The sequence below is a fragment of the Delphinus delphis genome, chromosome 2, assembly GCF_949987515.2.
Source record: "Delphinus delphis chromosome 2, mDelDel1.2, whole genome shotgun sequence".
Classification (NCBI taxonomy): domain Eukaryota; kingdom Metazoa; phylum Chordata; class Mammalia; order Artiodactyla; family Delphinidae; genus Delphinus; species Delphinus delphis.
This window is the reverse complement of record NC_082684.1, coordinates 93,277,362-93,303,513: the sequence shown is the minus strand read 5'-3', so window position 1 is coordinate 93,303,513 and position 26,152 is coordinate 93,277,362. Positions and strand designations below refer to the sequence as shown.

General features: G+C 39.4%; 1 protein-coding gene across 1 annotated transcript in view; it reads left to right on the top strand.

The window, feature by feature from the left end:
- The window catches only part of ATP8B4 (ATPase phospholipid transporting 8B4 (putative)), a 366,096-nt gene that overhangs the window by 124,982 nt on the left and 214,962 nt on the right, over nucleotides 1-26,152 (top strand). The window contains exon 4 of the mRNA XM_060005221.1: nucleotides 25,333-25,391. Within this exon, the coding sequence (XP_059861204.1) occupies nucleotides 25,333-25,391 (59 nt within the window). The remainder of the gene's footprint in view (nucleotides 1-25,332; nucleotides 25,392-26,152) is intronic.

Below are 26,152 nucleotides of genomic sequence, written 5' to 3'. Positions count from 1 at the left end.
TGTTAGTCAGCAACATTGTGTAGTTTTTCCTTCAATGGAAATGTATTCAGTTTATTACTGCTATTTTCTTTATTATTTTTAAAACTTTAATTAATTATTTTTTTTATGGCTGCACTGGGTCTTAGTTGTGGCACATGGGATCTTCATTGAGGCATGCGGGATCTTTTGTTGTAGTGTGTGGGCTCTTCGTTGAGGTGTGCAGGCTTCTCTCTAGTTGTGGCGTGCGGGTTTTCTCTTCTCTAGTTATGACATGCAGGCTCCAGGGTGCAGGGGCTCTGTAGCTGGCAACATGTGGGCTCTCTAGTTGAGGCGTGCAAGCTCAGTAGTTGTGGCAAGTGGGCTTAGTTGCCTCACAGCATGTGGGATCTTAGTTCCCCGACCAGGGATCGAACCCGCATCACCTGCATTGGAAGGCAAATTCTTTACCACTGGACCATCAGGGAAGTCCCTATTTTCTTTATTTTTGACTATGAACTTGTTAGAGACCAAAGGCTGGATTAGAGTATATCTAATACCCTATCCCTCCTTCTAATCATCTCTGACAGGTGGTTAAGCTATTTTGATAGGCAATTATTTCATGGTTCAGTCTGTTCCCTTGTTGGATACATTCATTGCAACGTTCAGTCTCATAATGAGCTGAAATCTGTCTCAATGTAGTTCGCACCCATAGGTCATTAGTTATGCCCTCTGGGGCAATACTTTCATATTCCCAGTGCCAATTTAAGAGTCTAGAATTATTGTCATCATGTTTTTCTTTTTCAAATAAAATGATTTATTTATATCCAGTCACTGGTATAATCTTAATAGTGTAAACAATAGATTAACCAGTTTTGACAGGGACAAGTTTCCAACAGAATATATTGTTGCAAGGTTTTGATAAGTTCATTCTCACTCTTTTAAAATAATTTGTACATATATGTGAATGTATATGGATAAAATAAGCAATTTTTTATAAATAAGAATAAGAAAATAGAAGTGACTGTAATTGGACAATCCAGAGATAAACACTCCAGACTGCCAAGCTGTACAATTTAGAGGGCTCCAATTCAGTGACCTCTATTAATACATTAATGTATATTCATCCATATATTCCCAAACAGAACTATGGTGTGCATTACTTTGAACCTGCTCTTAAAACATAATATTGTAATCATAGATACCTTTTCTGTCTTTAAACCTTTCTCTATAACATTATTCTTTTTTACATTTTCCTCTAACTTTTAATTTTGAAAATATTGGATTTTACAAAAAAAGTAAAACACCCGAATACCTTCCACCTAAATTCTATAATTATTACCATTTTGCCACATTTGCCTCCTCTCCTTCCCCTCACTGCCACCAGCACACACCCACACACATGCACACACATACACTTTTTGTTGTCATTAGGATATTTGAAAGTAAGTTGTAGACATCATGACTCTTACCCCCAAATATTTTTTTAAACATCTTTATTGGAGTATAACTGCTTTACAATGTTGTGTTAGTTTCTGCTGTATAACAAAGTGAATCAGCTATATGTATACATATATTCCCATATCCCCTTCCTCTTGCATCTCCCTCCCACCCTCCCTATTCCACCCCAAATATTTCAGTAGCGATCTCCTAAGAACAAGGACATTCTCCTACTTAACTACAACATCATCACTACACCTAAGAAATGTAACATTGATGAATAAGTAACATACATTCCATTTTTCAGTTTTCTCAATTGTCTCCATGTCTCATGTCTCAGAGCTTGTTTTTATTTTTGGTACAATATTTAACCAATGTTCACACATTGTGTTTGGCTTTTAATCCCTTTATTTTCTTTTAGATTTAGAATAGTTTTTCATTATATTGAATTTTGGAAAAGTCCAGTCCAGCACCTAAATCTATTTGGATTGAATATTTTGGACACAAATACTATATAGATTATATATAAATATTTATAAATTTTATTTATTTATTTTTGGCTGCATTGGGTCTTCATTGCTGTGCACTGGCTTTCTCTAGTTGCAGTGAGCGGGGGCTACTCTTTTTTGCGGTGTGCAGGCTTCCATTGTGGTGGCTTCTCTTGTTGCTAGCATGGGCCCTAGGCACATGGGCTTCAGTAGCTGTGGCATGCAGGCTCAGTAGCTGCGGCGCATGGGCTTAGTTGCTCCATGGCATGTGGGATTTTCCTGGACCAGGGCTTGAACCCATGTCCCCTGCATTGGCAGGGAGATTCTTAACCATAGCGCCACCAGGGAAGCCCAATACTTGTTTTTTTAAATGGACAATTAATAAATTAGTTACTTGAAACTGTTTTGATGGGGAATGCAACTTGCTGATCTTCCTCATATAGAATTTCGTTTTACAGTCAGTCATAGGTATTTGTAATGAGCTGTAAATAGCTCATTTGTAAATAGCTGTGTAATGAGGCTAAATGTTTTAGCTACATAGCTGGGTCTGTATCCACTGTGGTGCTGATTGGCAGAGAAAGCTGAGGTCAGTTCCTTCCTCTTGGACTTGTTAGAATGGCCAAATGACTTGAGGGACTGACATTGGTGTCACCATCATTTATATCATCGTGATTGGGAATGAGGCATCTTTAGGTTATATGACTTCCTATAGATCTGGTTATAGACTGGAGACATTTTTCAATCTAAAATATTCATTTACTTATTCAGTTAGTCAGCAAATATTTTTGAGTGCCTGTGATATGCTAGGTAGTGCCAACTTTCCTTGACTTCACGTAGCTTTTTATGATTCAATAAAACACATGTATCCTCACACAAATAAGTTTACAGTAACAATGATAACTTAATAACAGTTTACTAAATATTGCTACCAGTATATTTTCCAGAGAAGCACAGACTAAAGAACTTCTAATCAGCCTGGGGTTGTCAGGGGGAAAATCATGCAGAAGTGATATTTTACCTCAATGAGTTATTTAATATCTGGAACATTTAAGAAAGGTGCACTTAACATTTATATAAACTTCTACAACATTATCAGGAAGCTTGGGACATTGATGATGTATGTCAGAATTTAACAAGCCAACCATGAGTGTTGTGGGAAAACAAAAATTTTCTCCTAGATATATGCTTTATTATTTATTATCTCTATATTCACGTAAATCCCACATTCTGCAAGACGTGAAAAATTCTAATTGACTCAAATATTTAAAACATGCTTACAATCTATTTTCTATTTGTTATTTGTAATTCACCCTTTCTGTATAAGCTCAAATGGGAGGTCCAGAGACAATTACTTTAAAGCGTATATGTGCTTTTCTACAAAACAATCAGGAAGAGCATTATTCCTGTGTAAAATACCTAATTCAGATTTTAGGTACTTTGGTAATATGGGAAGCAAAAAAAGCAGATAATTTGAGGCTTTCTTTAAGCTAGCTAAAGCTGTTCTTGATTCCAAAATGTGAGGGTTGTGGAGCAACTTGCATTACTCCACAGTGAAGCCCTTACCATGCTCATGGGGTATGGGATGGGAAGAATCAGACCAAGGTCGCATATGTCTTTCATGGGGCCTTCATGGGCCCCTTCCTCCAAAAAATATTAAAAATAATGTTTTACAATTGTGTGGGTATAAAGACAAATATAAGCCAGGTTGGATTCATTATTATATAACCATTATTATTATATTCTTTTTTTTCTTCTAACTTAAAAACAATTTTATTGGAGTATAGTTGATTTACAATGTTGTGTTAGTTTCAGGTGTACAACAAAGTGAATCAGTTATATATATACATATGTCTACTCTTTCTTTTTTTTTTAGATTCTTTTCCCATATAGATCATTACAGAGTATTGAGTAGAGTTCCCTGTGTTATACAGCAGGTTCTTATTAGTTATCTAATTTATATATAGTAGTGAGTATATGTCAATCCCAATCTCCCAGTTTTTCCCTCCCCCCCCAACCCCTTATCCCCTCATAACCATAAGTTTGTTTTCTACATCCACGACTCTACTTTGGTTTTGTAAATAAGTTCATTTGTACACTTTTTATTTAGATTCCACATATAAGGGATATCATATGATATTTGTCTTTCTGTGTCTGACTTCACTCAGTATGACAATTGCTGGATCGATCCATGTTGCTGCAGATGGCATTATATTTTGTTCTTTTTTATGGCTGAGTAATATCTGCTAGAATGAGTTTAAACTTTAGCTATGACACATACACAAATATAAATCTATCTTGAACTACCTCATTACAGTGAATAATAAAATAATAAAACTCAGAATAGCAGTCTATGTCATACATATTTATTGTGCTTAGAACATATTTCCAAATACATAGCTCCAATTCTCCATTTCTTTATTATTTAGGATTCCCAAATGTATAATATTAATTGTCATACTTTGGTTTTATAAAAAAATTTCTTAATTGAAAAATTTCATCCCAAGAATTATAATCATTTATTATTAAAAAATGCTTTTATATTCCTTCCACATACCCACACCTTAGAACTCACCTTTAATTTAGTATTTGAGCCAGTATCTGGCATATAGCAAGCACTTAATGAATGGTGGCTGTCATTATTATTTTAAGTAGTTTTATTAAATGCTACTTGAGTTATAGTTCTCTGGTGGACCTACTTCTCAACTAATGTTGCTTTCACTATTCATTTGAACAGAACTTCCTAATTTAAAGGAAAATAAAATTTTTTTATTTCTTGGCTTAATTTTGAAATCTGGATTTTCTTTTGATGGTGGAATGAAATCTGAAAGTTTATGAGACAATCCCAACCATGGTATTTTCTATAAAGAAAATACTTTTAATAATTTAGAAATTAAAATCCTACTATGAATTGTAAATCTACCTTCATGCGGTGAATAAACCAATTAAGACATAACATTTCAGTGATTTTGGCTGGAATGATCTTGTCTCACTGTGGCAGTGCTGGTTGTCTCTTGATAATCTAAACTTTGATTGGTAGTTCATTCATTCATTTATTCATTTATCCATTCATCCAGTCAGCCAGCCAGCCATTTCACAAATACTTACTGAACACTTGTTATGTCCCAGACACTGTTCCAAACAGAAAAAAACAACTGTGGACAAAACAGATTTAAAAAAATAAAAGAACCTTCCATCTGTATGGAGCTTACATTCTTGTGGGGGGAGGGAAAGATAGTCAGCAATATAAATGAATAAGTAAGTCATCTTGTACATTGGAAGTGCTGCAGTTTTAAAAAGGATAATCAGGGAAGGCTGAATTGAGAAAGACATAGTTGAGCAAAGATTTGAAAGAAGTGAGAGGGGAGCTATGTAGTTATCTGGAGGATAAGCATTGTAGGTGGAGGGAGCAGCAAGTGCAAACGCTTCGAGGTGGGAGTGGGCCTGGCATGTCCAAGGAACAACATAGAGGCCACTGTGACTGGAGTTGAATGAGCAAGGGGGAGGGTGGTTATCATGGCTGGATCCAGTTTTTTGAGGCTTTAAACTAATACAAAATTAGGTATGAAAGGACATGTTCATTTAGCATGAGAAAATAAATCCCTATATATCACAAATTTGAAAATCTGAAACATACCATACATTTCACAAAACCCAAAAAAATAACATAATATCTTCATTAATTCACTGCCTGATACACTTTTTTTTTTTAAATTAATTAATTAATTAATTTATTTATTTTTGACTGTGTTGGGTCTTCGTTTCTGTGCGAGGGCTTTCTCTAGTTGTGGCAAGCGGGGCCCACTCTTCATCGCGGTGCGCGGGCCTCTCACTATCGCGGCCTCTCTTGTTGCGGAGCACAGGCTCCAGATGCGCAGGCTCAGTAGTTGTGGCTCACGGGCCTAGTTGCTCCGCGGCATGTGGGATCTTCCCAGACCAGGTCTCGAACCCATGTCCCCTGCATTAGTAGGCAGATTCTCAACCACTGCGCCATCAGGGAAGCCCCTGATACACTTTTATAATACCTTTCTTCCTGTATTTTTGGCCCCATATTTTTTGATTGCCTCTTTCATGACCATTATTTTGTTATATAATTTTCTATAGAGACACTAGAAAGATAATTCAATTTTTCCTCTAGCACATTATTTAAATTAATTTTTCTTTTTAAATTGAGGTATAGTTGTTTTACAATGTTGTGTTATTTTCTACTGTACAGCGAAGTGGAGTAGCATGTAATACACAGCAGGTTCTCATTAGTTATCTATTTTATACATATTAGGGTATATATGTCAATCTCAATCTCCCAATTCATGCCCCCCACACCCACCTCTGCTTTTCCCCCTTGGTGTCCATACATTTATTCTCTACATCTGTGTCTCTATTTCTGCCTTGCAAACCGGTTTGTCTGCACCATTTTTCTAGATTCCACGTACATCTGTTAATATACAATATTTGTTTTTCTCTTTCTGACCTACTTTACTCTGTATGACAGTCTGCAGGTCCATCCATGTCTCTACAAATGACCCAGTTTCGTTCCTTTTTATGATTGAGTAATATTCCATTGTATATATGTACCACATCTTCATTTTTCTTTTTAACATCTTTATTGGAGTATAATTGAGTTACAATGGTGTGTTAGTTTCTGATTTATAAAAAAGTCAATCAGCTATACATATACATATATCCCCATATCCCCTCTCTCTTGCATCTCCCTCCCACCCTCCCTATGCCACCCCTCTAGGTGGTCACAAAGCACTAAGCTGTGCTATGCGGCTGCTTCCCACTAGCTATCTATTTACATTTGGTAGTGTATATATGTCCATGCCACTCTCTCACTTCGTTCCAGCTTACCCTTCCCCCTCCACGTTTCCTCAAGTCCGTTCTCTACATCTGCGTCTTTATTCCTATCCTGCCCGTAGGTTCTTCAGAAACTTTTTTTTTTTTAGATTCCATATATATATATTAGCATACGGTATTTGTTTTTCTCTTTCTGACTTACTTCATTCTGTACGACAGACACTATGTCCATTCACTTCACTACAAATAACTCAATTCCAATTCCTTTTATGGCTGAGTAATATTCCATTGTATATATGTGCCACATCTTCTTTATTCATACGTCTGTTGATAGACATTTAGGTTGCTTCATGACTTGAATATTGTAAATAGTGCTGCAATGAGCATTGGGGTGCATGTGTCTTTTTGAATTATGGTTTTCTCTGGGTATATGCCTGGCAGTGGGATTGCTGGGTCATATGGTAATTCTATTTACAGTTTTTTAAGGAACCTCCATACTGTTCTTCATAGTGGCTGTATCAATTTACATTCCTACCAACAGTGCAAGAGGGTTCCCTTTTCTCCACACCCTCTCCAGCATGTATTGTTTGTAGATTTTCTGATGATGCCCATTCTAACCAGTGTGAGGTGATACCTCATTGTAGTTTTGATTTGCATTTCTCTAATAATTAGTGATGCTGAGCAGCTTTTCTATGCCTCTTGGCCATCTGTATGTCTTCTTTGGAGAAATGTACAGTTAGGTCTTCTGCCCATTTTTGGATTGGGTTTTTTGTTTTTTTGATATTGAGCTGCATGAGGTATTTATATATTTTGGAGATTAATCCTTTGTCAGTTGCTTTGTTTGCAAATATTTTCTCCCATTCTAAGGGTTGTCTTTTCATCTTGTTTATGGTTTCCTTTGCTGTGCAAAGCTTTTAAGTTTCATTAGGTCCCATTTGTTTATTTTTGTTTTTATTTCCATTTCTCTAGGAGGTGGGTCAAAAAAGATCTTGCTGTGATTTATGTCAAAGAGTGTTCTTCCTATGCTTTCCTCTAAGAGTTTTATAGTGTCTGGCCTTACATTTAGGTGTTTAATCCATTTTGAGTTTATTTTTGTGTATGGTGTTAGGGAGTGTTCTAACTTCATTATTTTACATGTAGCTGTCCAGTTTTCCCAGCACCAATTATTGAAGACACTGTCTTTTCTCCACTGTATATCCTTTCCTGCTTTGTCATAGATTAGTTGACAATAGGTGGGTTTATTGCTGGGCTTTCTATCCTTTTCCATTAATCTATTTTTCTGTTTTTGTGCCAGTACCATATTGTCTTGATTACTGTAGCTTTGTAGTATAGTCTGAAGCGAGAGAGTCTGATTCCTCCAGCTCCATTTTTTGTTTTTTTTCTTCTCAAGATTTCTTTGACTATTTGGGATCTTTTGTGACTCCATACAAATTTTAAGATTTTTTGTTCTAGTTCTATGAAAAATGCCATTGGTAATTTGATGGGGATTGCATTGAATCTGTAGATTGCTTTGGGTAGTATACTCATTTTCACAATGTTGATTCTTCCAATCCAAGAACACGGTACATCTCTCCACCTGTTTGTGTCATCTTTGATTTCTTTCATTAGTGTCTTATAGTTTTCTGAGTACAGGTATTTTACCTACTTAGGTAGGTTTATTCCTAGGTATTTTATTCTTTTTGTTGCTGTGGTGAATGGGATTATTTACTTAACTGCTCTTTCTGATCTTTCATTGTTAGTGTATAGGAATGCAAGAGATTTCTGTGCATTAATTGTGTATCCTGAAACTTTACCAAATTCATTGATTAGCTCTATTAGTTTTCTGGTAGCATCTTTAGGATTCTCTGTATAGTATCATGTCATCTGCAAACAGTGACAGTTTTATTTCTTCTTTTCCAATTTGTGTTCCTTTTATTTATTTTTCCTGTCTGATTCCTGTGGCTAGGACTTTCAAAACTATGTTGAATAATAGTGGTGAGAGTGGACATCCTTGTCTTGTTCCTGATCTTAGAGGAAATTCTTTCAATTTTTCACCATTGAGAATGTTTTTTGTGAGTTTGTTGTATATGGTCTTTATTATGTTGAGGTAGGGTCCCTCTATGCCCAGTTTCTGGAGAGTTTTTATTATAAATGGGTGTTGAATTTTGTCAAAAGCTTGTTCTCCATCTATTGAGATGATCATATGGTTTTTATTCTTCAGTATTTTACTATGTTGTATCACATTGATTGATTTGCGTATGTTGAAGAATCCTTGCATCCCTGGGATAAATCCCACTTGATCATGGTGTATGATCCTCTTAATGTGTTGCTGGATTCTGTTTGATAGTATTTTGCTGAGGATTTTTGCATCTATATTTATCAGTGATATTGGTCTATAATTTTCTTTTTTTCTAGTATTTTTGTCTGGTTTTGGTATCAGGGTGATGGTGGCCTTGTAGAATGAGTTTGGGAGTGTTCCTCCCTCTGCAATTTTTTGGAAGAGTTTGAGAAGGATGGGTGTTAGCTCTTCTCTAAACGTCTGATAGAATTCACCTGTGAAGCCATCTGGTCCTGGACTTTTGTTTGTTGGAAGATTTTTAATCACAGTTACAATTTCATTACTTGTGATTAGTCTGTTCGTATTTTCAATTTATTCCTCGTTCAGTCTTGGAACGTTATACCTTTCTAAGAATTTGTGCATTTCTTCAGGTCGTTCATTTTATTGGTATATAGTTGCTTGTAGTAGTCTCTTATGATGCTTTTTATTTCTACGGTGTCTATTGTAACTTCTCCTCTTTCATTTCTAATTGTATTGGTTTGCGTCCTCTCCCTCTTTTTCTTGATGAGTCTGGCTAAAGGTTTTTCAAGTTTGTTTATCTTCTTAAAGAACCAGCTTTTAGTTTTATTGATTTTTGGTATTGTTTTCTTTGTTTGTATTTCATTCATTCCTGCTCTGATCTTTATGATTTCTTTCCTTCTACTAACTTTGGGTTTTGTTTGTTCTTCTTTCTCTAATTACTTTATGTGTAAGGTTAGATAGTTTATTTGAGATTTTTCTTGTTTCTTGAGGTAGGATTGTGTTGCGATAAACTTCCCTCTTAGAAGTGCTTTTGCTGCATCCCATAGGTTTTGACTCATCATGTTTTCATTGTCATTTGTCTCTAGATATTTTTTGGTTTCCACTTTGATTTCTTCAGTGATCTCTTGGTTACTTTGTAGTGTATTGTTTAGCCTCCATGTGTTTCTATTATTTTAGTTTTTTTTCTGTAATTGATTTCTAATTTCATAGTGTTGTGGTCAGAAAAGATGCTTGATACAATTTGAATTTTCTTAAATTTACTGAGGTTTGATTTGTGACCTAAGATGTGATCTATCCTGGACAATGTTCTGTGTGCACTTGAAAAGAAAGTGTAATCTGCTGTTTTCTGATGGAATGTCCTATAAATATCAATTAAACCTACTGGTCTGTTGTGTCATTTAAAGCTTGTGTTTCCTTATTAATTTTCTGTCTGTATGATCTGTCCATTGGTGTAAGTGAGGTGTTAAAATCCCCCAGTATTATTGTGTTACTGTCGATTGCCTCTTTTATAGCTGTTAGCAGTTGCCTTATGTATTGAGGTGCTCCTATGTTGGGTGCATATATATTTACAATTGTTATATCTTCTTCTTGTATTGTTCCCTTCATCCTTATGTAGTGTCCTTCCTTGTCTCTTGTAACAGTCTTTATTTTAAAGTATATTTTGTCTGATATGAATATTCCTACTCTCTCATTCTCGTGATCTCCATTTGCATGGAATACCTTCTTCCATCCCCTCACTTTCAGGCTGTATGTGTCCCTAGGCCTGAAGTGAGTCTGTAGTAGACAGCATAAATATGGGTCTTGTTTTTGTATCCATTCAGCCAGTCTATGTCTTTCGGTTGGAGCATTTAATCCATTCACATTTAAGGTAATTATCGATAGGTATGTTCCTATTACCATTTTCTTAATTATTTTGGGTTTGTTTTTGTAGGTCCTTTTCTTCTCTTGTGTTTCCCACTTACAGAAGTTCCTTTAGCAATTGTTGTAGCGCTGGTATGGTGGTGTTAAATTTTCTTAGCTTTTGCTTGTTTGTAAAGCTTTTGATTTCTCCATCAAATCTGAATGAAATCCTTGCTGGGTAGGGTATTCTTGGTTGTAGGTTCTTCCCTTTCATCACTTTAAATATATCATGCCACTCCCTTATGGCTTGCAGATTTTCTGCTGAGAAATCAGCTGTTAACCTTATGGGAGTTCCCTTGTATGTTGTTTGTTGTTTTTCCCTTGTTGCTTTTAATTATTTTTCTTTGTCTTTACTTTTTTGTCAGTTTGATTAATGTATGTCCTGGTGTGTTTCTCCTTGGGCTTATTCTGCCTGGGACCCTCTGTGCTTCCTGGACTTGGGGGGCTATTTCCTTTCCCATGTTAGGGAAGTTTTCAACTATAATCTCTTCAAAGATTTTCTCAGGTCCTTTCTCTCTCTCTTCTCCTTCTGGGACCCCTATAATGTGATTGTTGGTGTGTTTAATGTTGTCCCAGATGTCTCTTAGGCTGTCTTCATTTCTTTTCACCCTTTTTTCTTCTGTTCCATGCAGTGATTTCCACCATTCTGTCTTCCAGGTCACGTATCCATTCTTCTGCCTCAGTTATTCTGCTATTGATTCCTTCTAGTGTATTTTTCATTTCAGTCATTGTATTGTTCATCTCTTTTTGTTGTTGTTCTTTAATTCTTCTAGGTCTTTGTTAAACATTTCTTGCATCTTCTCAATCATTGCCTCCATTCTTTTTCTGATGTCCTGGATCATCTTCACTATCATTATTCTGAATTCTTTTTCTGGAAGGTTGCCTATCTCCACTTCATTTAGTTGATTTTCTGGGGTTTTATCTTGTTGCTTCATCTGGAACATAGTCCTCTGCCTTTTCATTTTGTCTATCTTTCTGTAATTGTGGTTTTCCTTCTGTGGGCTTTAGGATTGTAGTTCTTCTTGCTTCTGCTGTCTGGCTTCGCATGGATGAGGCTGTCGAAAAGACTTGTGCAAACTTCCTGATGGGAGGGACTCATTGTGGTTAGAGCTGGGTGTTACTCTGGTGGGCAGAACTCAGTAAAACTTTAATTTGCTTGTCTGCTGATAGGTGGGGCTGAGTTCCCTCCCTGTTGGTTGTTTGGCCTGAGGTGACCCAGCACTGGAGCATACAGGCTCTTTGGTGGGGCTAATGGTGGACACTGGGAGGGCTCATACCAATGAATACTTCCCAGAACTTCTGCTGCCACTGTCTTTGTCCTTGTGGTGAGCCACAGCTGCCTTCCGCCTCTGCAGGAGACCCTCCAACACTAGCAGGTGCATTTGATTCTGTCTCCTACGGGGTCACTGCTCCTTCCCCTGGGTCCTGATGGGCACACTACTTTGTGTGTGCCCTCCAAGAATGGAGTCTCTGTTTCCCCCAGTCCTGTCAAAGTTCTGCAAACAAATCCCGCTGGCTTTCAACGTCTGATTCTCTGGGGATTCCTCCTCCCATTGCCAGACCTCCAGGTTGGGAAGCCTGACGTGGGGCTCAGAACCTTCACTCCAGTGGGTGGACTTCTGTGGTATAAGTGTTCTCCAGTTTGTGAGTCACTCACCCAGCAGTTATGGGATTTGATTTTATTGTGATTGCACCCCTCCTACTGTCTCATTGCAGCTTATCCTTTGTCTTTGGATGTGGGGTATCTTTTTTGGCGAGTTCCAGTGTCTTCCTGTCAATGATAGTTCAGCATTTAGTTGTCATTCCGGTGCTCTCAAAAGAGGGAGTGAGCGCACGACCCTCTATGCTGCCATCTTGAACTAATGTAAATTAGTTTAAAAATTATGTTAGCTTATGATAGATTAGAATAGTTTTTCAGCTTCATGACTTCGTAATGTCATGTAAAGATTTAGAATTGTCAACCTTGGGAAAACTTCCATCGAGTTTCCTTCATATCTGAGCTGTGACAGATGTACTTACTATATTTAGTACTAGTACAAATTGGTTTGTACTCTATAAGCACAGGAATCCTAATAAATTTTATATTTTGCAATCCCCATGTAAAAAAAATATATGATATGCTTATTACATATAGTATTGAGGATACTCAGCACTTCATTCTCCTAATACTGCTAACATGAGATAAATTCTGTTTTGACTAGTAGTTGATGAAAGTTAAATCTTCCCCATACAATTTTCCATGCGTGATGATTGGAAGAATACTGTGTAGGCTAACTTCTGGCTCTGTATTGCAAACCTCTGTCTCCTCCATGATCCACATTCTTCTGGTGCCAGGTGCTATCAGACACAGTCATGCTGCCGTATGACCGTGGGCCCTGCACCTTCATCTTGCAATGCTGGGTGATTCCCCATGGAGATAGGAGAACCATTCCTACTCTGGGGTGACCACCAGTGAGTTAAATCTATACAGAAGTGACAATGAATCACATAAATACACTCCACTAAACACAAACTCAATGTATTTCCCACTTGAGAGCCCCTCATGTGGATTCCAGCATCATCTCACACGAGGCAAAATGTGACAGGAGGAAATAGAGTGGAGGAGACAATGGTCTTAGCTCTTGTGGCTAAAATATTTTAATATTGCAAATCAAAAGGCAAAACAGAGTAAAAGCAATGCAAACAAATTTCTAGTGCTATTCCCAGGGCCTTGGGATGGAAGGTGCAAGTGAGGTGAGCTGAAACTTAAGCTTCATGGAGGGTCTGCTTCTGGCAGTGATTTGAGGTCAGAGAGGTAACAGGGTGGGTGTGTGAAGATCAAGCAGGGCCCTGAAGCCTTTGTAAGAGCTGGCTTCTCTCTTGAGATAGAGCAACACTGGACATTTTGTGCAGAGAAAAGAGATGATTTTTGTGGTAGGCAGATTAATGCCCCCTCCTGCAAAGATGTCCATGTCCTAAACCTCAGAACCTGTGGCTATGTGACCTTATATGGTAAAAGACACTTTGCAGATGTGATGAAGTTAAGGATCTTACAATGGAAAGATTATAAGGGTGGGCCCATTGTAATCACAAGGGTTCTTATGAGAGGGAGGCAGCAGAGTCAAAATCAGAGAAGGCAATATAATGGTGGAAGCATGCATCCATGACCCAAGGAATGTGGCAGCCTCTAGAAGCTAGAAAAGGCAAGGAACAGATTCTCTTCTAGAGCCTTCAGAAGGGACTCAGTCTTGAAGAAACACCTTGATTTTAGCCTTGTGAGATCCATTTTTGGACTTCCTACTTCCAGAACAATAAGATGATATGTTTGTGTTGTTTTAAGCAACTACATTTGTGGTGATTTGCTAGAGCAGCAATCGGAAACTCATGCAATTCTAAAAGGGTCACTCTGGTTGCTCTGTTGAAAATAGATGATAGGGGCAGGGGTAGAAGTGAGGAGACCTGAGGAGGGGTTATTATGACAGCTGGGAGGAGAGGTGAGGTGGCTTGGACCAGTGTGTGCAGAGGAGGGGCAGAGAAGTAAGCAGATTTCTTTTCTGCCCAAAGTTCTGGCTCTATTTTATCTCTATTTAAAATGTGTATTATCTGAATGCTTCACGACTAGGTAAATAAATCGAGGCCCCTATTTTTTTCTTTCTGTCTTTTCACACTTGGTCCAATATTCGACTAGAAGGCACATCTGAGGAGGAACTGTAGATATCGTCTTATAAGCCCATATTTCACCCCATCTCAGGTGGCAGACCACCTCTACCAAATGTCTTCTCTTTTCAGTAAATGACTATGGCTCAGCTTAGATAAGGTGCTTGGGAAAAACAACCTACCACACTCCACAGTTTGTATACAGCTGCCTAACTTCCCTTCAGAGCTGCCTAGGACAGGTGGGGATGCATTTTGACCACCCACCTGGACCTGAATTTCCTTTTCTCTGCTTTCTGTGTCTCCCTAGGCCCCTCTTCTGCTTCCTTGCTGTGCAGGTATTGTAGGCACGTGTACCCTTTGAAGACTATTGATGTCTTGTTTGTTTTTCCTTCACTGTCTAGAATAGAGCCTTGCTCAAAGGAGTTCATTAAATATTTGTGCAATAAATCACTTTGTCTTGGCTCCAGCAGATTTTATTTGCCACACGGTTTCAGGGATTGAGACCTGAAACCAGTATGTACTAATGAAACTCATATTTATAGCCCTGTGCATCTCAAAATGACAAACACAAGCTTTGAGAAACACAGCTTCCTGTGTAAGCTGATAAGGTATGAAGCAGATAAGAACCCTCTTCAGATTTCCTTCTCAAGTGTCTCTGTCTTCCCCACCTGGGGTTCTTTCCTCTCACTTTGTGACAGGTGGCTTGATTTCCCTTGGATGGCTGGAATGTGTCTCACAAAGGGAAATTAAACGTCCTTCAGCTTTTTCTAGGCTCTTGGGATCCTTGGGGTAGATCCTGAGGTTTTTTTTTGTTTTTTTTTTTTTTGCATAGGCAGGCTATAGAAAAATATAGCTGTTTTTCATCTGTACAGAAAACATTCTTATCCTGGCGTAGTCCATAACAATGCAATTTTTGCTGTAGATAATCAAATTGTAAAAGAATGTAGATTTAAAAACCCAGCGGTCTAGCACCGGATCCATAAGAGAAAGGCTGCTAAGAAAGCAGTAAGTTTTGGACAGGGGTTTGGGAGAGTCTTCTCAGCAACGACTGCTGAAAGTCTCCAAGGAGAGGGCAGTCAGTTTCTCCGAGGGGGCCTTTACTGTGAAGCAGAGAGAAGGCTGGAGGGAATGAAATGTAAGAGGTCCCAGGGCACCAAGGTTAATTGGGAAGGAGTCTGTGACTTGCAGTACATCCTGGAGTATCACTTTTGTCTAGAGAGGCCTCTTCTCCCTCTCCTTGACCTCTGGACACAGGCATGCATTAATTTACAGTTTCCCAATCATCTCTGCATGGTACCACCCACCATCTCCTTATACCTAGAATCTCTTCCAAGCTCCTTTTACAAGGTCAGAAGTTCAGCGTTTGAAATCTGACTCTATTGCATAATCGCGCTAGGCCTTTTATTTTTCTCACTTGTAAAGTGGGGCTAATAATAGTGCGTACCTAATAGGATTGTTTTGAGGGTTAATGCATGTGAAACGCTTCATACAGTATCTAGCTTTTAACCAGTGCTCAATAAATGTTAGCTGTTATTATCTTCACTATATTACAGTAAGTCTTAAATCTCCAGTTGTGAATCTATACTTACAGAAAACCACATGGTGAGGGCTCATAAGAAAATTTTTGTCCATTTTACTTGTAATGTGTATCATATAATTCACGTATGCTTGAAGAAGAATGAATTGGTAAAATATTTTTATTTCTCTTTGTGAAGCTGTCGTAAGCCATGAGAGGAACAAAGCTTCCAATAAATCAAATTTTCCAGATATCTGGACCTGATGAGCAAATTGGCTCAGCCCAGAGGAAAACAAACCCAAGGCCCTTTAGTATTTGTTTGACTCCCCTAATTCTGTTTCCAAGCTCTTTTCTGAGGACAAGAATTTTTTTAAAACTTGTGGAAAGATTTTTTTTTTTTTTTGCCTCGATTCTCTCTTTAGTTTGCTGATTAAATGTCAATAAATCCCAGCAGCTGCAGGTCACCACTGGGTTTCAATAGGAAACCCTGATTCAGGACACATATTTTTCAATTGTATCAGAATGTGCTCTTGGAATCAAATCAGGAAATCTTGAAGGCTGGGGAACTCTTTTCTTTAAAGTTCTCCCTACTCATTGTTCTTTCCTCATGTCTTTAATGAATTGCTTTGGCTCCCAACCACAGACCAGATTGTGACAAATTAGGAAGGGAAAAAGCTTAAGTTATTGATTTGGCTTGAGGGAATTTTTGTGAGATTTCTGACCCAACCCAAAAAACCAACAACCCCCAAACCCCAAATGATTCTCCATGTTTTGAGACCTTCTTCAGCTTCTGGACTGGGACCAACCTTGATAAGGAAATATCAGTCCATGCCATCAGGGTTAGATACAGAGACCCCTAAATTCTCTGTGGTGCTTCATCATTTCATGATTTTGGGGAGCTAAAGCCAACTGCCTGGAGGCTGTCTCCTAAACCACATTTGGTAAAGGACAAAACGCTCTGGAGTTAATTGAAGAAAGACAGTGTGTTCATTAATTGTGGGCTCATAGTTGCTGTGATCACTCATGGGCCTGGTGGAAGCCTCCTAAATCTTCCCTTTACTCTTGGTCTTGTTAACAGAGTTGCTGCATTCACTAACTAGTCTTAAACCCTAAGGTGTTATGCATTGTTCAGAGACAAACTCATCAAAAAAGATGTAAGTGACCTGTCTTCTCTTGTCTCCTGGAAGTGGAAGCTGGATAATGTAAAATTTATTTTGTTATGAGGGAGAAGAGCCCAGATTAGGAAGTGGGTGTTGCCTTTGAGGACCTAGAATAGAATCAATGGGCATTTGTCAATTTCTACTGAGACTATTTAGAAAATTACTTCAGACCCTCTTCAGCAGTAATAGTAATAGTGATGTTAAGACTGACTAGCCAAGCTTGGATGATTTCCTTTTTCTTCACCTCTTATTTGCTATTTTTTTTTCATTAAAAAAAGACTCTTCCACTATTTTTCTGTTTATAAAGTGCTTTCCCTACATTTTCTCACTTAATGATGGCAACAGCAGGTGGCATTATTTTACAGAGGAAGCATAGGTAAGGAGAGGTCCTGAGTTAAAATGTGCTCACGCAGATCGTTTGGTGGAAGATCTCGGGCCTCTTGCTTCGTGATCCTGGCCTCTTCTGAGGGCTCTTTCATCAAACCTATTTTATTTTTTTTGCGGTACGTGGGCATCTCACTGTTGTGGCCTCTCCCGTTGCGGAGCACAGGCTCCGGACGCACAGGCTCAGCGGCCATGGCTCACGGGCCCAGCTGCTCCGCGGCATGTGGGACCTTCCCGGACCGGGGCACGAACCCGTGTCCCCGGCATCGGCAGGCGGCCTCTCAACCGCTGCGCCACCAGGGAAGCCCCATCAAACCTATTTTTATGGGTCTAAAAAGTCTTGGTGACTTGAGAACAGCATCTTGATTGCAATTAAAAATTCCCAGCAGAGTAGTGTTAGGTCCCTCCCATCTTTTTAAATTTTTTGTTTTGTTTTGTATTTTGGCTGCGCCACGTGATTCTGGGATTTTAGAGATCTTAGTTCCCAGACAAGGGATTGAACCTAGGCTCCCTGCAGTGGAAGCGTGGAGTCCTAATCACTGGCCCACCAGGGAATTACCCCCCCCGCCCTTTTTTTCTCCCACCTTTTTTTTTTTTTGCGGTACGCGGGCCTCTCACTGTTGGGGCCTCTCCCGTTGTGGAGCACAGGCTCCGGACGCGCAGGCTCAGCGGCCATGGCTCACGGGCCCAGCCGCTCCGCGGCATGTGGGATCATCCCGGACCGGGGCACGAACCCGTATCCCCTGCATCGGCAGGCGGACTCTCAACCACTGCGCCACCAGGGAAGCCCTCTCCCACCTTTTAAACTTATGTCTTAGTTATCTGATAACACTGTTGGATTTTTCTAGATGCATCTCCTCCTTCGAAAAGGAAAGACAAGCATACATGCATACATAAATGGATATGGTTTCATTGTCTGAAACCAAGTCAAAGAAACTGTCAGCCCTATAAGATAATTATTTCAGGGAGGGAGGGGTACCTCCAGGTCATATTCTGAAACTCAGGTTACTCTTTTTGATAAATGTGCCCTAACATTTAACTGATTTATAAATAACCATTTCATAAAATAGGTGAGGTATCCTCAGTTAGTTATCTTGGATCATGTAACAGGAAGCACGTGGCTCAAAGATAAGCATTCTATGAGTGCTTCATTGATATTTTATTTGATTGAGGCAGACATCAAATTATTTTAGCCTTGACGAGATTTGGGGAGTAAAGGCTATTTCCAACACCCTGTGTGAAACAGAGCTTTGAAGGTTTAATGACCTCTTTTACTATATTCTGGAGCAGATGAAAAACAATGTCTAAGATAATTTTGCCTCTGCTAATGGCTATTGTCTTGGCTCACTGAAATGGTGAAGGATGGCTTCCTATCCAAACACGTGTCTTGGTAGGCTCCTCAGCTGTCACAAAAGAATGCTAACACTATTAAACGTTGGTCTTCTGCCTTACACATCTATACTCAGCTAGCAACACAGCATAGCAGCTCTCCAGGTATTTTCTAGGAAGTTCAATCTCAAGCTTATAGTCATTTAGTGTTTAGCGCAAGTGCAGTTGAGAGAAATAATTAGGATGATTGCTCGAAGGACATGTAGTTCATTTGCTCTTTTAAATATCTTAAAATACATTTCTGAATTTCATCAGCTCAGCAGGGACTGAGTACAGAGACTCTGTCATTGGGCCCTTGGAATTGTGTTTGAGATGATATCCATAGGCCTGTTATAAAACACAGCTCTAAAATTCTCATATTATATTCTTTCTCTCAAACAATGACTACTTTATGAGGAGTTGTTAGAGAAATTATTGTTTGAGCCAACAACTAACACATTATTGTACTTTCCCAAAGAAATTAGTTTATTTTTACCTTACAGACTGTGAAGTAAAGGGCAATAGACAGGCCTTCCCTTTTTCTGTAGAATTGGTGGTCCACCTGGAACAGGTGTGTGGGTCATCATGTCAGGCATTTTTATTTGCATTAGGGACTCTAGCTGATCATCATCCTCCCATATTTTCTTCCACTTTACTTTAAAAACGTAAACCATTATTTTTCCTGTTGTACGTTCTTGAGTACAACATTACATTATTTTGGAGATGATCTTGTGTGTAAACCCTCTTGCATGTCTGAAGATGTTTTTATTGCCCTTTCATACTTGATTGATTATTTGCCTGAGTATAGAATTCTAAGTTCAAAACATTTTTTTCTTAGAACTGGAAGGCATCACTCCTGTGTTTTCTATCATCCTTGTTGCTGATGAGAAATTTCATGTTGTTCTAATTCTTATGACTCTGGGGCTACCCATTTTTTTCCTTCTGGAAGTTTTTAATATTTTTCTTTTTGTTTTTTATCAAAATTTTATGAAGATCTGTAGGTCCATTTTCATTCATCCTGACTGGCACTTGGTGGCCCTTTTGCTTTGAAGAGTTGTCTTACTCTGGTGCAGAGAAATTTTCTTCTATTTATTTGATTATTTCCTCCCATCCATTGTTTATGTTCCTTTCTCCTAAGTGTTTTTTTTTCACATTTCTTTTTTGTCATTTTCTTATATATTTTAAGAGATTTCTTAAGTCTTATTCTTCATTCTCTCTTTCCTACTATACAGTTCGTGCATTAAATATTTTTAATTTCCAGGAGCTTTCTCTTGTTCTCTGTTTTCTTTGTTCCTAGCAGCTTGTTCTTGTTTCATGGATGCCGTCCATGTCTTCTTGAATATCTTTGAGGTACTAATTAGAATTAAAAAGAAAACAACCCCCTTTCCCCACCTGTTTTCAGCATTATCTCTTCCCCTTGGATCCTTCTGTTTTGTGCTCTTGGTTTTTCTCAGATGTCTGGTGACTTACGTTTGCTGGTTTGTATTTACAAATGAAGGACTAGATGGATTAGTTCAGTTTCAAAGGTCTTTTCCCCTGTCAGGCCTCTCCTTTAAATAGGAGGACCAGTGATATAGCCAGCACACAGAGAGGCTTTTCTGTGTGTCTTAGTCCATTCTGTTTGCTATAACAGAGTACAAAGACTAGGTGGCTTGTAAACAATAAAAATTTATTTCTCACAGTTCTGGAGGCTGGGAAGTCCATGATCAAGGCATCAGCAGATTTGGGTACTGGTGAGGGCTGCTTCCTGGTTCATAGATGGTTATCTTCTTTCTGTGTCTTCAGATAATGAAAGGGGCAAGAGAGCTCTCTGGGGCCTCTTTTTGTTTTTCTTTTTGCGGTACGCGGGCCTCTCACTGTTGTGGCCTCTCTCGTTGTGGAGCACAGGCTCCGGACGCGCAGGCTCAGCGGCCATGGCTCACGGGCCCAGCCGCTCCGCGGCATGTGGGACCTTCCCGGACCGGGGCACGAGCCCATGTCCCCTGCGTCGACAGGCGGACTCTCAACCCCTGTGCCACCAGGGAAGCCCCGGGCCTCTTTTTTAACGACACTAATCCCATTCACTGGGGCTCCACCCTCATGACCTAATTACCTTCCAAAAGCTTTCAAATATCATCACATTGGGGATTAAGTCTCAATATATGAATTTGGGAGGGGCACAAACATTCAGTCTATAGCATTGTGGTTTAGTCAGGGTATCTGGCAAATCCCACAATTGCCTCAGTAAGGCAGGCTTTACGAGGCTGCTGTAGCTGCTGTGGAGATTCAGAGCTTCTTCTCTCTTAGGCCTGAACACCCCCTCTTGGTTTCTTCCCTAGGCATGTTGCCTAGTCTCTTCAGTGGGTAAGGGAGGGGTATGTGAGAGGACCCAACTGGCTCAATTATAATTATTTTGGTAATTCTCCAAAACTAAGGTGATCAGATAATTTATGTTCCAAACTGAGACACTTTTAATTATTTTGCCAAGACATTAGGCATCACTGGGACTGTCACCCTATCTACAACACACTCTCAATCTTTGTATTTATTGGCTGAATTTGGAACTTCTCTGGGGCTCCATTGGGAAAACAACTCTTCTAAGTCTTTTGGCTAGCATTGTTCCTATCTTTTTTTTATTTTTTTTTGATCAAATTGATCCCATCTGATTTCTGTTTTATTTTGTAGACTTTCTTTAAAATTTATGAGCCTCTGATAGCCCCATTCTTATTTTCCAGCATTGTTATGTTTTTATTCTTAAAAAAATATTTTCTGTCATTTCAGTGGGACCTGAGAGGTAAGGGAGGTAGAAGGACATGCTAACTTGAACTGGAAGTTCTTTTATTCCACTGTAAACATACTCTGGTTTACTATATTTTATACATCCATGTGTATCACTTACTCGTTTTTGGAACCAGACACATTTAGTGATACCAGTTGTGCAGGAATGAGCTTACTGTGTTAACTCGTAAATCCCTTGATGAGCACTTTCCTTTCCTTCCTCTCACACCTGGAAGGATGCCTACAGAATGTTGGGCATTAAGTCACTGAACCTCTGAGCAATCCATAGTGGGCGTTGTTTATGGGGGATTTGTGCTCTGCTTCCCCTTCTTGCAGGATGTAACTTATTGCCAACAGGGGTTTATATCCCCTCATGCACTGTTGTAGCACATGGAAGAATGTAAATTCCTACAAAGACAATTCAGGCCTAGCATATTCAGGTTAAAGGCAGAAAACTGTAGGGATTTAAAACCCAAAGCCAGAATTTTGCAGAGCTTAGTGAAGGGATGGAAAATCTTCTCCCAGAATTTATCCATGAAGGCTCAGTTCAGAAAGATAATACTTAATGGAAGTATAGAGACAAAGATGAAGTCTTAATAAGAAGATTTTAGAAGGAAAAAGAGGAGAGGACTTCCTGGCTCTGACAAGGTCTCGTGGGATAAGAGCAATGTGGATACCCAGGAGAGGATCCAAACTTTCCCAGCACAGAAATTACTCCTTTGGCCACTTTGGGAAAGGGCTATTCTCAGTCCTTGGGGAGGATGGTTACATGGAGACACTGGACAGGAGTCAAGATTCTGGTGTTTGGAATAAGTAAAATTAGACACAGAACTATGGAATTCTGTGCTTGGATGTGCTTCATATAAATGTGAAATTTAAAAATGATCATCATCTGAATGTATATGCTCTAAACTAAAGCCATCAATATACAAGTTAGCACGTCTGATTTTTGATTTAAGCTAAAGTTAATCTGTAAATTACATGCAGGAGGCCAGTGGGCCAGGTTAGCCTTCGCCATGCAGAAGAGACCCGCCCCCCCCACCAACCCCAAGTAATATCCACAGTTTTCCTGTCGGCAGTTTCACTATGCCTGGGTTAAGGTGGGGATGAATAAACAAATCATCTATCTTTCTAAGCTTTTAAGTCTCTCAGCCTCCAAAATTCCATTTTGGGCTTTGATATTTTTGCTCTTTGTTGGGGAATGATGAGAGAGGATGATGCTTTTATAGTCAGACTTTGAAATCTTTCTTTCAGGGGATGGTTGGTTGAGAGGTTGCGTCCTGGTGGGTTCTCAATTTCAGAGTTATACACAGGGAACTGACTTTATTAGATGGTAAAGAAGGAAGCCATGTAGGTGGATATCAAACAAATAAACACTCTACAAATAGTAGGAGCCCAACCATAACCAAAGACAGGGTGTCATTTGTCAGGAGCAGTCCTCAGAGGTGAACTTCGTACTTGAAAGCTGAGCCACAGGGACTGTAGAGACACTTAGATTCCTCTTGGAATTTTGGGAAAAGGGAATCAGTTCTTATAACTCGTGGTGCCTGGTATACAGGGAGCAGGTGGTAAGATATTCTCCTATCTCCCTTCTTTCCCTGTTCATCTCCGTCTTCTTTCTCATCTTCCTTCTACTTCCAGCTCTCCTTCTCTTTGCTTTTCTCTTGCTCTTTCTTTCCTCATCCCTACTTTCCACTCTCCAGTCTCCTTTATCTCTGTGGTTGTATGTACCTTCTCTAAAGTCAGACTCTTACCACATGCCTATACTTTTTACAATCTGTCACTTACCCAGGTGGGGAACTGTGGGATTAAGGGACTCCCAGGTTGAGATGGTCAGGTTATTTACTAGGAGAGTCCAACATTGCTGTCTGTTGGTTACTTGACTGATCTTCCTTCCATAGCTTTCATTACTCCACCGTTACCCTTTTGCCAACTCTGGATTAAGTAAACATGGAGCAAGAACGTGCTACCCTTACTACAAAAACATGCTCTGCTGGTGTTTTCTGGGGCATTGTCTCTTCCTGCCCTCTACAAATTTTAATTTCTGCACTATGATAATCTTTGGGTTTGTTGTCCTATGGTTTTGTTATTTGTACTTGCTTTCAGGTGATATAGAAGTGTCCCCTGGCAGTAGCCAGAAAAATTGGGACACCAGAGAAGGGTATAAGCTCCTTTCTGGAAGATCCTGGTGAGCTGGAGCGAGGCAGAGAGAGAGCACAAAGATTGTGTCCATTGGCCTCCATTCCCCGAGAGCCTCTCCATAGTCCCCTGTAAGAGTACCAAACCAAGAGCCTGCCCCACAGGCCAAAGCTTTTGGACGGGCAAACGGGCCTCTTTCTCAGAAAGACTGAGAATGTGTTTCAGTCAGCTGTCTGTGCAGTGTCCTGGGGGTGGTAGTCTGCCAAGAATAGAATCTTTGATTGTTACAGTCCCATGGGATCCAGAAACATAAGCCCATGGGCTTCAGAGTCAGGCACTCAAGAAGTGTTCCCTGGGTGGCAGCTTTGAAAACCAGGATCAAATGTAAAAACTGGGGCACCAGGTGTGTGTTGATGCTCCCCTCCAGGAGATCCTGGGGCTCTGCAGTGTGGCAGAGGGGGAGTGCGAAGACGGCACCCAGTGGAAAATAAAAATTAAAAAAAAAAAAAGGAAAAGAAAAGAAAAATAAGAAAAAAAAGACAAGGGGGAAAAAGAGTAAAGGAGGAAATAAAAAAGATGGTGCCCGTCCGCATTAGCAAGGCAGAGGGAGATCAGGGAGATGGTACCCACCAGCAACCATCCCTGGAGAGTATCCCAGAGGTCCGTGCCCCTTAGACCAATGCTTTAAAATTAGTGCGTCTTTTTCTGGTGCTTTTCAAAGGGCTGCTTCTGTGCTGGGCCCTGGGATGAGTCTGCCTGAGGGCACTTTAAGAGCTCTTCCTCAGTTTGCCACAGCCCTGCCCCCCTGGTCTTCAAAGCAGATGCCTTGGAGGCTGTCTCTCAGGTACCTGTCTGAAAAGTGGGGGTGCCCGATGTGGGGTCTGAACCCTTTGGTCCTCGGGTTGAAGCTCTGGGTTTTGAGTTGCCTCCCACTCCCACTTGGTCTGAGGGTGGGGTTTATAGTGAGATTGTGTCTCAGCGTTTCCTACTTGCTTTGATTGGTTTCCCTCTTGTTTGCCCAATGTGAAGGGGTCTCTTAGCCAGTTTCTAGGTTTTGTTCTGAGGAAATTGTTCCAGATATATCTGTACATTCAGTATGTCCATAGGAGGAGGTGAGTTCAGGATCTTCCTAAGTTGCTACCTTGGACCGGGACTCTACATTTGCTTTCAGAAGAGATTTTATTTTTTTGGCCACTTCCAGCTAAGGGTAGGTCTCAGTCCCCTGATAATGTAAAGTTCCTCTCAATATGCATGGGTTGTTTAGAAATATCATCTTTGGCTCCGTGACTATAAGGCCAGTGACCTCACTGGCCACTTCAGTATGGTTTTGTTTGGCTATGTTATATCTTATAACTCTGAAGCAAAAAAACAAAAACAAAAACAAAAAAAGATTCCTTTCCAGTGTGGCATTTGACTTTTAGCAGCTCCTTCTTTTTTAGGAACTACTTGAAGTTAACAGAAAGTGGAGTTGAAGGGATATAGAAATTGGAGACACATACTGTTTTGCTTTATGGCTGGCATCAGAAAGACAATGAAAAACATTTCAGCTTTCCATTTTGGAATTTTCCAATACACGTTCCAACATTTAGGCTGGAAAAAAACCAATGCCCTTCAAATTTCAAAAGAAAGAATTCTTATAACCTTGATGACAAAGTAACCTATTGAATATTAGTTTAAAGAGTTGTATGTTTCTTTTGGTTGAAAATTTAATTTCATACCTGATTTCTCTCTCTTTAGAAGTGGAACGGATAGTAAAAGCCAATGACCGTGAATATAATGAGAAGTACCAGTACACAGTGAGTAAAACACTCATAGCACACACATGCTGGGGTAGGTCTGATCTTAAGGATAGTAGGATTCTTGCCTTCTAGAACTTTGATTTCACTAAAAACTTTGTTGGTCCATTTTAACAGCAAGGTGCCATATGTTTCCATAAATTCAGATTTTAGTAATGTTTATACATTTATTTCTATTCTGCGCTGAGTGGTTGGTATTCATATTGGTATGGGAATAAGATGAAGTACCTTCTTTCTCAAGAATTTATGCTTAATTCATCTTGGTGCCCATTGGGCACTCAAATAATGTAAGAATACTGTGAAAGCAGGCCTCCATGGTAGTACTTGGTGATAGAAGTGGTAATAGCGGCTGATGGATGATGAATAACATTTGGGGATTTTCTCAAAGCAACTGAGGCTGAATGTGGAAAAGTGCATGTAGGAGAAAGTTCCTAGACCTGAATGATTGTATCTATCAAGTGAGCAGTGAGAATGATTAGTTAAAATGTGTGATCTTTAAGCTTGTACTGAACTACTTTTTTTTTTTAATGAGAGTTTTCTTCATTCACATAAGAAATATTTATTGAGAGCCTCCTAAGTGACTGGCACTAGTCTAGAAACTTGGGATACTCTGGTGAGCAGTTTGTGAATTATTTCATGGGCCCTCATAAAAATCTCCTCATCTTGCCTTGACTCAACCTAAGCTGCTACATGAAGTTTTTTAAATAAGTTCTAAGAAAGATAACTGGTAGAATTGATGCTGTGGGTGACATGTGGCCTAG